The 13,188-nt window shown below is 37.5% G+C and overlaps 1 protein-coding gene across 2 annotated transcripts in view; it reads left to right on the forward strand.

Moving 5' to 3' along the window:
• The window catches only part of MAN2A1 (mannosidase alpha class 2A member 1), a 128,045-nt gene that overhangs the window by 79,465 nt on the left and 35,392 nt on the right, over nucleotides 1-13,188 (forward strand). For both annotated transcript variants that reach the window (XM_080371225.1, XM_080371224.1), the window contains exons 13-16: nucleotides 1,205-1,370; nucleotides 3,246-3,476; nucleotides 3,587-3,709; nucleotides 11,813-11,927. In XM_080371225.1, the coding sequence (XP_080227351.1) occupies nucleotides 1,205-1,370; nucleotides 3,246-3,476; nucleotides 3,587-3,709; nucleotides 11,813-11,927 (635 nt within the window). The remainder of the gene's footprint in view (nucleotides 1-1,204; nucleotides 1,371-3,245; nucleotides 3,477-3,586; nucleotides 3,710-11,812; nucleotides 11,928-13,188) is intronic.

Genomic DNA, 13,188 nt, shown 5'->3' on the forward strand with positions numbered 1-13,188 from the left:
AGTGGAGCACAGAGTGTCTACATGTGTGAGTAAGGAATTTGGAAGACTTAGAAGCAGAAGGTGAGTTTATGGAAGGAGGTTCAAGCTACAGGTGATGTCTAACTTGAAAGATCTAAGTGACAGAATGAGATTACTAGTTTGGGTGGAAGGAGACAATTCCAGATGAAGCAGTATCATTTGTGAGGGTGGTAATTGCATTTGAAGGTGAAGATATGAAAGGAGGAGTAAAATCACGCACAAAATGCTGAGCAATCTGCATAGAAAACAGAGCAGACAATAAGGAGAATCTACTTAGAAGAAATGCTGAAGGAGTGATTTGATGAGTAAGAAGTGGATATCTTGAAAACTGGTGAAACATAAGATTTAATGAAGTAAACTATTTTACATCAGAAAGGGTCAAAGAGGTTGAAGATAGAATATTGGTTCTGCTGTGTATCTAAGAAGTTATTAGAAATTTCGGCGAGAACATTTCTCACTGTGAAATATAAATTTTTTTAAAGGATGAAATGAGCAGAGGGAAACTTCAGGGGACAGTTGTAAATAGTGCATTCTTTGAGCTTAACAATGAAAAGACAAGTATAATGATAGTCCTCCAGATGCATGAGTCACAAATGTTCTAGTATATTTATTTTTCTATATCTTATAGAAACCTGTAATAAAAAATGTATAGGCTAATGAAGTTGCTGTATTCAGTCTCAGAGCTGATTCTCTTGGTAGTAACATAATCTGTGTTCAAATGGAAGAACAGGCATAAGGTTACATAAAAAATAGTTATTCCATATGCACCTAATAAAAAGATTTCAATGTATACACAGACAATTGCCATAGGGAATTTGGTAAATTATAATTACTTAAAAATTTCCCTTATAGCAGAGAGAAACTATTTGCTTTAAAGAAAATGTATCGGATATATATGTATGTACAGCAGGTTTTATTCATTACTTCATTGTTTCTAATTCTATTCTAAGTTATTTTTAAAATTTCTTGGAAAAATAATAGCATTAAGAAGATTAGGTCTGCCAGAGTTGATGTTAAATATCCATTGTTTCCTGGTTACGTTTTGCATATTTATTTGTTGTGGTATGTACCTGTTGTTCTAACACTGTTTTAATGCTCTGTACGTAAAATTTATGTGCAATAATATTAAACCTGAAGGAGGAAGGTTTTTTGCCAAAAGATAATTTGGCAAATATGTTTTTTGCAGGTACCTTTTGATATATAATCCTACAGAACAAGAGCGATTTTCAGTGGTTTCAGTCAATGTGAATTCACCTAGGGTTAAAATATTATCTCCTTTGGGAAAACCTGTTACTGTCCAGGTTAATGCTGTTTGGGATGGAGCAACTACAGTATCACATGAAGCATATCAGGTATGCCGCTTTAAAAAGCCTTAAAGTACTTTTGATAGGTATTGTACCTTCACAGTTGAAGAAACAGAGGGCGTACTGTAAATACTCACAGTTCTGTCTTCTGCAGATAATGCCATTAATTCATTAAGTCATTTTAAGGGGAAAACTCCCACACATATATATTTAGCATTAATGTTTCTTAATCTGATAAATTATTAAATTTTTGTGATAGTGTATTACATTTAAAAGGTCTGTTTCAGCTGCATGAACAGAAAATACTGGATGTGTGTATTTTACTCCAACTTTCCAAAGCTGTCTTTCCTTCAAGTGGTCGTCTATACACACAGTCAGACAGTCTGTATGTGCTCAAGTACTCCAGGTGGAAGTTTTTTTAAGTACAATGGCTTAGGCAGTTAGAATCTGATTTTTATCTTCCAGATACAGAGGCTGTACTCTTGTACTCAAGCTAGTCAGAGGACTTCGAGTCCACCTGTTGGTTTTGGTTTTAAACAAAGTTTCCTAGAATGTCTGAGTCATACATCGTTATAGAAGATTGTCCTCAATGATCACCCGTCAGAAACTGTATTTTGTTGTATTTGTAGTAATATAATAGTACTGTGTTGCTTTCAGGCTTACATTCTTAGTCTGGTTCCTTTTGACTTGGGAGCCAAGTTGGACTTGTTTCAGGATAGTGTTTCTGTGAAGAAAATTCATTTAAGTGTGTCTCAGTTGTCCTCCAAACGGATAATTATTGATAACTGTTGTGGGTTAACTCCAGCCAGCAGCGCAGTCCCACACAGCTGCTCACTTACTGCCCCCAGTGAGATGGAAAGAACTGGAAGGGTAACAGTGAGAAAACTTGTGGACTGAGGTGACAGTTTAATAGGTAGTGCAAAAACTGCATGTGAGCAAAGTGAGATAAAGAATGCATTCACTGCTTTCCACTGGCAGGCAGGTGTTCAGCCATCCATAGGAAGGTGGGGCTTAGCTGTAACTGTTGCTTGGGAAGACAAACGCTGTAACTCCCAACGTGCCCCTCTTCTTCCCCTGGTTTTTATTGCTGAGCACAATGCTGTGTGGCCGGGGGTATCTCTTTGGTCAGCTCCAACTATGAACCATCCCTTTGGTCAGCTCCCAGCTTGCTGCGCGCTGGCAGGGCAGCGTGAAAAGCAGAAGAGGCAGTGCTCAGCCATGGGTAAAGCATCCCTGTGTGACCAACACTGCTGATGCCAACACCTAGCACCATATGAGCTACTGTGAATAAATGTGTAACTCTATCACAGCCAAAACCAGTACAATAATTATACTAAATAATACACTGTTAATTGCCTGAGGAAGAAGAACTAAAATCACGTATTAGTACCTCAAATTCTGAGCATATTGCTTTGGAAATCTACCTTGTATATTGTTCTTCTGTGCAGGTTACTTTGTAGCTCCTAAATAACCAGAGACTAACAATGAGACAGTTGCCTTATTTTGCTATTTAAATTGGTGGATTTTTAAATGCAACTTAAGTGATAAATAGGATCTGTGTGCACTTGATGTGCTCAACACACATCTTTAATACACAGGAAAGATGCTCAGAACTGCACATCGATCGCAGCTACCATTCTTTTTTATAACAAGATTCAAAATCATTATTGCACTAATGTAACAGTGATCTTGATGCTATACAAATTAGCAATGCAGACATTTTTCTTTGCTAAGTCTTCTTAATGTGCTTCAGCTATTAATTTTGGAATGTCATTTGCAGTATCATACTCATTTATGGAATGTAGGGAAAATTAAGCCATCCTAAAATTACTGAAGCAAAAGGAGTTAGTCTGAGCGCATATTCAGTATGAAAAGTTGATACTTCAGTGTTTTTAATAACGGCTTCTTCTTTGCTCCCAACAGATCTCTTTTGTGGCACATCTACCGCCTCTGGGGATTGGAGTTTATCAGCTTTTGGAGGTTCAGAGTTCAGAAGCAGTTTTAGCAGACTATAATATATACATGAGAAATAATAGGCAGGAGAAGCCAGACAGACTTTTCAAGATAAAAGAGATGCAGAATTCTGTGGATAATATAATCTTAGAAAATTCTTACATGAAACTGTGGTTTTCTGGAATGTCTGGATTACTGGAGGTGTGTTGCATTATATTTTGAAGCACTGTTTTACCTTTTTAAGAACTTCTGTTCTTATTTGTGGAAGTTCAAATGTGTTAACCATTTTAAACATAATTCTCTGTCCTTAGAAAATAAATACCAAAGAAGACGGTAAAAATCATCAAATGAAAGTGGAGTTTGCTTGGTATGGAACTACAAGTAACCGCGATAAAAGTGGAGCTTATCTCTTCTTACCAGATGGAGATGCCAAGGTAAATCTTCCGTTTGCAAAGAGATTCTAATCTCTAAGTAACTTGAAGCATTCTGGAAATACAGATTGGAAGAGCTAGTTTTCTCCAACCCTGAAATACAACTGTGTGACTAGAAATAATGGCATCAGTTATTGAAATTATTGGCAGAACTTATTACTTAACTGTACATTTGGGTAAAAACATAGCATTAATTTGAAAGTGTAAAAATTTTCAGAATATTTATGATTCACCAAAAAACTTAAGCGAGCTGCTACCCTTGCAAGAAATCAGGTGAGATGTGACCATTCATTATCAATAAAATAATTTCACTCACTTATGCTGAAAAGGTATAGGACATACTGTTTAATTTCTTAATTTCTTCACTTTTCTGATCTTTAAGATTTCTTGATTGGGAATTAGGAACTTTCAGTTCAGAGTGTAGTACCTTTTTAGCTGATACTGGCGTATTTAGTTTAATGTGGTAAATAAGATACTGAGTCAAACTGATGAATGTAAAGACGCTGTAACAAGCAACTGTTCTGATTTACTTATCTAAGGTTATCAATATTTTTAGCTGCATAAGAGGGTAATAGCATACTCCTGTTAGTTTTCAAATGGAAATTCAGAAATGACAGTGTTCTTACACTGACTTAATTACCGTGCAGACTCTACCACTGGTGGAACTGGGAAGGTGGTATTTCAGAAAGCAAATGATTGAATAATGAACACTTTAAAGAAGCTAGCTACTTTACAGCATTTTTCTTCTGCCCAGTTTCTCCTGGGGAAACTTAAGTTGCATGTATAAAACAAACTAGGAGTTCTATGTTTACCACGTCTGGAAAAAAGGAGGGGTAATCTTTTTTTGTTTGTTTGTTACATGTGTAAATCAGTCTGCAAGTGGACAGAACAGTTTCCTTTCTTTTAGAAGCACATGGTTTGAGTGTGAGTTGGCAGTTTTAAACTATTTAGTATTATTTAGTCCCATAGTTGTTTCCATTAGTAATGTTCAATAGGCTTCACTTACTGTTAATTTTTACCTGTCAGTGTTTTAATCTGTGAATACCTGAACAATATCACTTAGGGCGTTTTTTTATTATTTTTACCTTTCATCAGCTGCATGGTCACACTTTAGCTAATTTTATTTTGGATGCTACTTAGTCTTTTGCTTATGTAAACAATAATCTCTAATTAACATCTAATTCTAAATACACATCTGAATTTGCTTAATAAAAATATTGACAAAGCTACGTAGCAAAATGCTGTGGTTTAATCAGAAAAAGTCTTTCAACTGTCCTCAAGCACAGTTAGAAAATAGGGTACATATTGAACTTTTATGAAAAATGAAATTAAAGTGCATTTTTAGTTAACATTAAAAAGGGTGGTGTGTTCAGCTTTTGTAACTTTTTATACAAGAAAAATGAAATAATTATATTTCTAAAAATTCTGCTTCATTAATATTAAGGCTTATTTGACTTGCATTTTAATAACATTAATTAGATTTTCCCATTGGGAAAAACAGTGTAATCCTATAGTAGTTTCTAAGACATTTTGAACTGAAGATTTCTGTCAGAAGAAATGCCATCTGTTCAGGGTTCTCAGTGTGAGGTGGATTGACATTTTCTAAGTCATTGTGCAGAGTCGCAATAGGATAGATTACTGGCAGTTTTCTTGATTTTTGGCTAGGTGTTTTTTTTTTTTTTTTCCTGTCCCCCTGTTACTGCAAACTTTGCAGAGAATAACTGCCTTTGATGTTGGGTCATTTTCCTCTGGTATGAGTACAATTATGTTTTCTTTGCCTTTATTAACTGGTTGTTTTATCATCTGGTAAGTGTTTTGATTCCTTTCTTTTCAGTTCTGCAATATTCAGAAAATGTTTTCTTCATCTAGTTTAATTTTCTGTCTTACTGTAGTACTTACATAACCTTTTTGGTCTTGGATTCTTCTGCCAGTTTATTTTTGGAAACTTGGCGCTGTAACATGCTACCTTTGCAGGCTGTGACTTAAAACCACATAAGAACACTTGACACATACCATGTAGCTCTGGTCATCAGTAGGCTGTCACGAGTAGATGTTATGTATTTTGCAAATGGTAATCTGTCTACTAGAGTGTACACAGATCTGCATCTTTCAAAAGGTCCTTTGAATTAATTGTCTTTATGGCTGACCTAAAATCAGTCTAGAGCACTGCAGAGTGCATTCTTGCTAAGAAGTGGTAAGCCTCTAGTGCCAGCACTAAACTGGCCATCAGCAGAGACCTGGGTTAATGGCAGCAATTTACATAGCATCAAATAGAAGGTACACCAGTAACTCTTTGTCACTGCTCTGGAAGGAATAGCTGGACTTAAGGCTGTACGACACCATGGCAAATGTTGCCATGATGTAGCTAGACAGCTCCCCATAAAACTCTCTCTGGGTTGTGGCATAAGGTCTTGACCATGGATGATTCTATTCCTGCTGTCTCTGAAGTGTGAAAGTAGTTCAGTGGCAGTCTCAGGTCAGGACACCAGTGTGAAGTCCAGGACAGTGACACAGAACAGAGGCTCCATGCTGCCTAGAGATAAGACAGTGCTCCTACCATGCCTTTGTATTTTGTGCAAAACAGAAAAAAAGCAAGGTACCAGGGAAAAAGACAGAGACAGTATTTTAATTTTTTTAAGCGTTAGTGCTGCTTAACTACATACCAGTGTTATCATGGTTTGGAACGAAGGGACGTCTTTGAACCTTACAATAAATACAAACAAAAGCATCCTGCCTGTGGAGGGAAAACATGTTTTTATCTCTTGTGATTTTGTGAAGGGTGGCTGACTCCATAAATCTCTTAGATGTGGAGGAAAAAAACCCCAGTATTCAGCAAACTTTGAAACAGTTAAATGTCTGTTTTTCTTCTGTATATTCAAGACGAAGTCAATACGTGATGACCTACTTACTAGCCATGTTCAGTATCAATAGGGAATAGAACAAAGCCCTTTTTTTCCAAAGAGTCAGATGCTAAGTGTTTGTGGGATCAATGTGAGCGGTTCATTTTCTTGTTTTACAAATGAGTTTTTCAGAATCTAAGAGGACTTTTTTGGTAGACTCAGATTGGGAAGTTGTGATTCTCCTTCAGGCAGCTGTGTCTGTGCACACATGTATATACTAGTTGCTGTAGGTACTTATGTGCTAACAGAATATATAAGAAAAGATACATTATTTTTTTTAAAAAAGTATCCTGCAGCATTTCTACTGTTAGAGCTTTTCTCCTGTTTTTTTCCCCTTCACACTTTGTGTCCATGGTTAGACTTCCTTTACTGGTGATGGTCTCTGACTTGTATAGCTGTAGCTGCTGCTACTAGCTTCAAGAAACTTTATGACAGGTCCTTTTTTAATCTGTCAGGATTACCCGTTACCTCTACTTCTCAGAGAAGAACACACATCTGAGTTACCTAAATGCTTGGCCTTCAAGCCTAAGGAAAAGATACTGATATCTTTCCACATTTTTGTGGACGAGGTTAGGGTGTTCCACTGCCCAAAAGGAGAGAGACTAGCCATGTAGAGTATCCCGCAGTATCTATACATCTTCAAATATTCCCTCTCAAAAGGGCAGAGGATCCTCATTCAAGCATAAGTGTCCTTACTTTTAATCCTTCCCCTGGTTTTGTATGCCTGATAACAGGGAGAGACAAATATGTAGGCACCACTACCTGGAGCGTGCTCACAATATTCAGAAATCGGCTGTCTTTGAAATGTCTGTTCTTTCCTCGGTGCTATGCATTTTCCTCAAGTATCATATCCATCATCTAAAACTGTCCCACATATTGATGGGGTTGGTTTTGGAGACAGAAGTGTTCAAACGAAACCCATCTCTTTTCTGCCACATAATTCTTTAAACAGTTCTCAAGAACTCATAGTATTTGTTTTTTGGTTTTTTTTAAATCACACCCCCCTGCCCCAGCCCAGTCTGATCTCAAACTGTGTCAAATGAAGGGAAATCTGCTATTGAGAAGCAACTGTTCTTGAAGACTTTTGTCTTGAGTTCTTTTTTAAAATCTCAGGCATATCAAGAGCAATTCAGCATTGTAAAACTTGTTTCTGAGCACAGCTTATTTGACTTCCACACCAACAGTGTGCTGCACTGCCAGAAATTTCTAGGCCACAGTAAGATGGTTAGTAGTGCTTCACTTGACTAAACAGGAAAGGCTTATTGCCCATGCTTCATGCCTTCAGGCTGCAATATGCCATGCCAGCTTCTATGCCAGCCAGAAAACCTTTAAGTGAAGGTATCTCTCCTGTCAACTCTGCCTCTTGGCACTTTGGCACCTGATTCGATGACAAGTATTTTAAGATATCCTGGGGAGTTATGGGACATTATTTTGCTCCACATGTTCTCCCTTAAATGTCTAGCTTGCTTTTTTTTTTTTTTTTTTTTTTTTTTATTTCCTTCAAAGGGAAGTTGTCATATTTCTCTTGAATATGAGTACTGAAAAATGGTTTCTGGACCCTTTGACCCATAGTTCTGTTATCCTGTTTTTGAAAATACTGCTTTCCAAGCTCAAAAAAACCTGCCACAGCAGGCTGCTGAACCTTGTACAATGGAACTCCTTTCCAGTGGAGCAGAGGGGAACAGATTTTACAGTCACTATCCATTGTAGCTATTTAGGAAGTGGAGTCTTGAGACTACCACTGGATATGAGACCCAAGTATTTTTATTCCTATTTTAAGGTCTGAGTAATCACTGAATCCTTCATGCTAGAAGGTCATTTAGTCTAGGCTCCCACTCAAACCAGAGTAAATACTGAACTCAGACTGGGGCTTTGTACAGTCAGTTTTGCAAATATATCTCTATCATTGTTCCTTCCAACTAGAAAGTGGTTTGTGTCTCAGTAGTAAGAGGCCTATTTCTGCCTCTTGGTCAGACTTCCACATCGAAAGTATCTTTATATTTCAGATCCAGGACCAAGATTATTTCACAGGCCTCTGTGCATCTCATCAAGGATCTTTACAAAGATGCTAGAATAACTGCATATTCAGTGTGTGAAGATGTTTTCCTGCTTAAAAGCCTGATTCACCAAATTGTTTTCAGTGTGGCAGACCTGGTCAGTTATCTCTTTATAGGTTCTGAACTCCGTATGTCTCCAGCTAACGATTAAGAAATCACATTCTAGCATCAGTTCTTTTCTAGACATGAAAAATTAATTAGGAGACTTCCCTGTTCTTATAGTACCATATTTTTTCTTCATTTTTCCTGTTTGCCCAACAGTCAGGAAGCAATAGGCATCCGTGTGAACTTGAATGTACATCATATCTCCACTCTTTGTATCAGAAAACTTGTCTAACCCCCAAAATCACATGATACCATGTGCCTTTGTAACTCCCCTTCCCCATTTGTATATTCTCCCTGTGCTGTGTCTGAATTAGAGGCTTGCAAACGGGTTTTGATGCATTTCTCTCAATGCATGTGCTAATGGAATCACAAATTGTGATTTTAAAAAATTCTGTTGTTTCAGACAATATCTGCAAAATAATGTGTAATTCCTTTTCTTCAGTATCACCTCGTCTTTCCATGCAGTTCAGAGCAATGAGTATGGTTGCTTCTTATCTTCAGCTGGGGAGCTGATGTGGCAACATGTCCACCTTGGAGAATCTGGTGTGTGAATTTGGTGTTTGTGACAATATCCCAGAATCAGGGAGCTGTTAAATGCATCTCATTTTGGCTTTCTACCATTATGGGAATAATGTATTTTGGTAGCTGTTGTCAATGTCACCATCATGTTTTATACTAACAAGCTCAATGTAACAAAGTTCCTTCAAGTATTTTTTTTTTTTTACTTTTTGTTCTAAAAAAAAAAAAAACAAACAAATAAAAAGTTCAGGTAATTTTTTTTTTAGTAATTGCACAGCCTTTTGCATTGCTTTGTCCCTCATCTAGTATCTCTGCTTTGGTAGTTTGGTCCTGGATAGCTCCAGTGAGAGCCCTAATGAAAAATGCCCTTAAAAAACAACAGAAATAAGGTCATGAAATAGGTGTTACTTTGCTAACAGAATGTATTTGGCAGGCTGCTGTTCATGTAAGTAGTATTCTTCCAGGTAATAATTGGTGAGGGTATTTGCTCTGATAATCTTCTGAGGCCTGTTGACTTCAGATTTCTCAGATCATTTTCTGAGAGTTCCTTTAGCTGCTGTTTCAGTCCTTCATTGCTAACCTGAGGATCTTCACATTGTGCTATCTTGTAGGTATGATTTTGAAGAAGAATGAATTATTCTACCTTCCTGTCAGTAATCCAGTTCCTCCATGGGATTTTAATCTAAACATATACTTCTAGGAGCATGTAGTCTAGTTGAATGAGTTTGTCTTCGCTGCCGATGTCCAATAGATAAGCAGATAGATAGCAATCTCTTCTGTCAAAAGAAAGGGGAAGATTCAGTCTACATTTATGCATCTTTGACGTTTTTCATGGAAATAAGAGAACCCAAAAGTCGGCTCAAATTCTAACCTAAGATCTGGCCTTCAAATTTCCTTTATCCCATGATATTAATTCACCTGGCTTCATGTCCTCCTAGTACAATACTACTGCTATATTTCTGTTAGCAGATGGATTTTGCATAATAGGTAATACGTGTTTCTCTTACTGACAAGATGAGACATCTTGGAAGTATCCCAGTATCCCATCATTTTTTCATGTCAACAAGTCAGGAAGTCCAAAAGACTCCTTCCTCATTTGGGTTTTTGTACTAGTTAACTGAATACAACATTGCTGTAAGATGATCAGTAGAAAAATCCCCCTTTCCCTAAAACAACCCATCTTCAAAGTGTAAGCAACTATGGTTCCTCGTCCTGTACAAAGTATTCCTGCAGTTGATAGCTACAGAGTTGCCTCTTGGAGCTCTGGCAAAGCTTTTATTAAACAGCATCGTGCCTGAAGCTTTAAGAGTAAATATGTGAATAGAAAGGCAGGCTTTTAGTGTTTAAAAGTCTCCTTCAGTTTCTTCTTTTATGCAATACTTCTTGAAATCTTCTTTGTATAGTTATATGTTCGAAGAAGGTTGGATGATACATGGCTGTACTTGTTACTTTCTGCCATGTTTTGTCTTTATGTATCTAATCTTGATTTCATCTCTTCCACAAGATAAATTTGATCTTTGGTTTTCTTCCTTGAGAAAAGAGCATGCTCTCTCTCCTTATGACATTGGTACATACAGGAGGACAGCCACCCTCTAAGAGCTTTCTGCTTAGATCGCTCTGAATAGCATGTTTTTCAGGCATTTTCTTGGGGGGGGGGGGGGGTGTGTGTGTTAAATGAAGTCTTTATTTATTGCTGTTGCCCTGTAGTAGTAGTTGCATGTTTAATATTTTACCCGTTTTTACCCTTGCAACCATCCATGTATTTCTATATAGTGTATACAGGTCAGTTTGGCATCAACTCTTGTAAAAAAGAAGGCATCAATCATTTGCTTAGCCAAAACCTGGAAGGACTGTGACTACATGGAAAAATATTTTTTTTTCACCTTTTTGGATATGAGAAAATTTCTGCTAGTCTTTGATAAGTATCATTAAGAACCCAATGTGCCTCTGGAGTTTTCTTAATGATTGCCAATTCTACTCTGCATTCCAGGGGCTCCCCTGGCAACTGTAGCTGCTTTTGGTGAAGAAAAACTTCCTCTTTAACTTCAGAAGGATATGCTAGACTGGTCCAGAAGACAGTGTAGGGGCAGCTTTCCTCATGCAGTATGTACCACTGATATAGTAAACTGAGCAAACAGTCTGCCACAGATTATGAAACTACAGAATTTGATTACAGGTTAGCAAGTGTAATTTCACATGCAAAAAAGCTCAGTCCAGATGTTTGCAATGTTTAATACATTGCTGTGTTTGTCTGTAGGCCTTGTGTCCATTAATCCTCATAAAATACCTGTGAGAGATGTAATGAGGTTTTTGTTAATTTCAGCTAAAGGAAAAGTGGTGCTGGGAAGAGAACCTGCTGAATTTCAGATTAGGAGTAATTTTTTAATTCCCAGCTTTTAGACTAGACTTAGATATAGAACAGTTTAAAAAAATCAAAGACTTTATTAAATACTTTGATTTATTGACACTACTTTTATGCAAAACCTTCAAAATAATTATTCTGACTTTCTATTTTCCTTTTTTAGCCTTATATTTTTACAGATCCACCCACCGTAAGAGTTGCTCATGGAAGGATTTTCTCAGAAGTTGTATGTTTTTTCCACCATGTGACACATACCATGCGACTCTATAAAGTGCAGGGTAAGAATTAGGAAATTCTGTCTCTCTCAGCAGTTATTTTTTGTTACTAGAGTCTTGGATCCTATCTGTCTTTCTAATGTTTAAATGCACATCTGAACCAGTGCAGGATTTGTTAGACTGAAGCCTTTATGAAGCCATGGGTCCAGAGCACCATGATCCCTTTCTGAGCATCATGCTAGTCATTAAGCAGGCATGCTTAAATTCAACAGGTTTGTTGGAGATACATCTCAGTATTAGGAAATTTTATGGTATAAATTACCTACAAGGGAGTCCCAAACTTTACTGGGTCATCTCAATGTTGTAGGTAGCTGTAAATGGTGAAAATGAGGGGGAAAAAATTTAGAAATGTATTGGAGATTATGTAAAAACATAGTTTCTTTCATAGCTTTAAACTTACTGATGGAGGTACAGTAACTTCTTTAAAGTCGCCAAGAATGTAAAGTTCTTTGTTAGTGGCATTAATAGTGAGGTCTAGTTTACTCCACAACTGTGGGCATGCTTTAGTTATCTGTGAGCTTTGTCTTTATGTTCTTTATTTGCTTGGAAGAGCTTTTGACAGAATTGGCTGGCTGTTGAGAGGCACCAGCACTGAACACGGTCTTTATTGTCTCTTAGGACATAACAACAGTTTTGCTTGTTTTTCCTTCAGTAAAGCTTCCATTTTTTGTTTCTCTACTGTTCAACTCCCAATTTGCAAGAAAATTCTTGGAAAACAGTAACTTTGGAAACTCTTTGCCCTTCCAAACTTGATGATTAAATTGGCCAGTAAAAAATGTAAAAGAGGGAGGAAATTGTGGTGCAATTGTATAAACTTACTTTCTTCTAGAAACTTGACTTAAAATACGTAAGTGTATCTCTTTGTAGTTGAAGTAGGAAACATACATTTTTCAGTTGTTCTACGTTGTGGTTTAACCCCAGCCAGCAGGTAAGCCCTACACAGCCACTCCCTCCCTCCCTCCCTCCCCCTGTATTGAGATGGGGGAGGGGATTGGAAGGATAGAAGTGAGAAAACTCGTGGGTTTAAACAAAGACAGTAATAGGTAAAGCAAAAGCCGCACATGCAAGCAAAGCAAAAGCCACACACGCAAGCAAAGCAGAACAGGGAATTAATTCACCGCTTCCCATGGGCAGGCAGGTGCTCAGCCATCCCCAGGACAGCCGGGCTCCATCACATGTAACGGTTACTTGGGAAGACAAACGCCATAATGCCACATGTCCCCCCCTTGCTCCTTCTTCCCCCGGTTTATATACTCAGCACGGC

Source organism: Falco punctatus (assembly GCF_963210335.1).
Source record: "Falco punctatus genome assembly, chromosome: Z".
NCBI classification, from domain to species: domain Eukaryota; kingdom Metazoa; phylum Chordata; class Aves; order Falconiformes; family Falconidae; genus Falco; species Falco punctatus.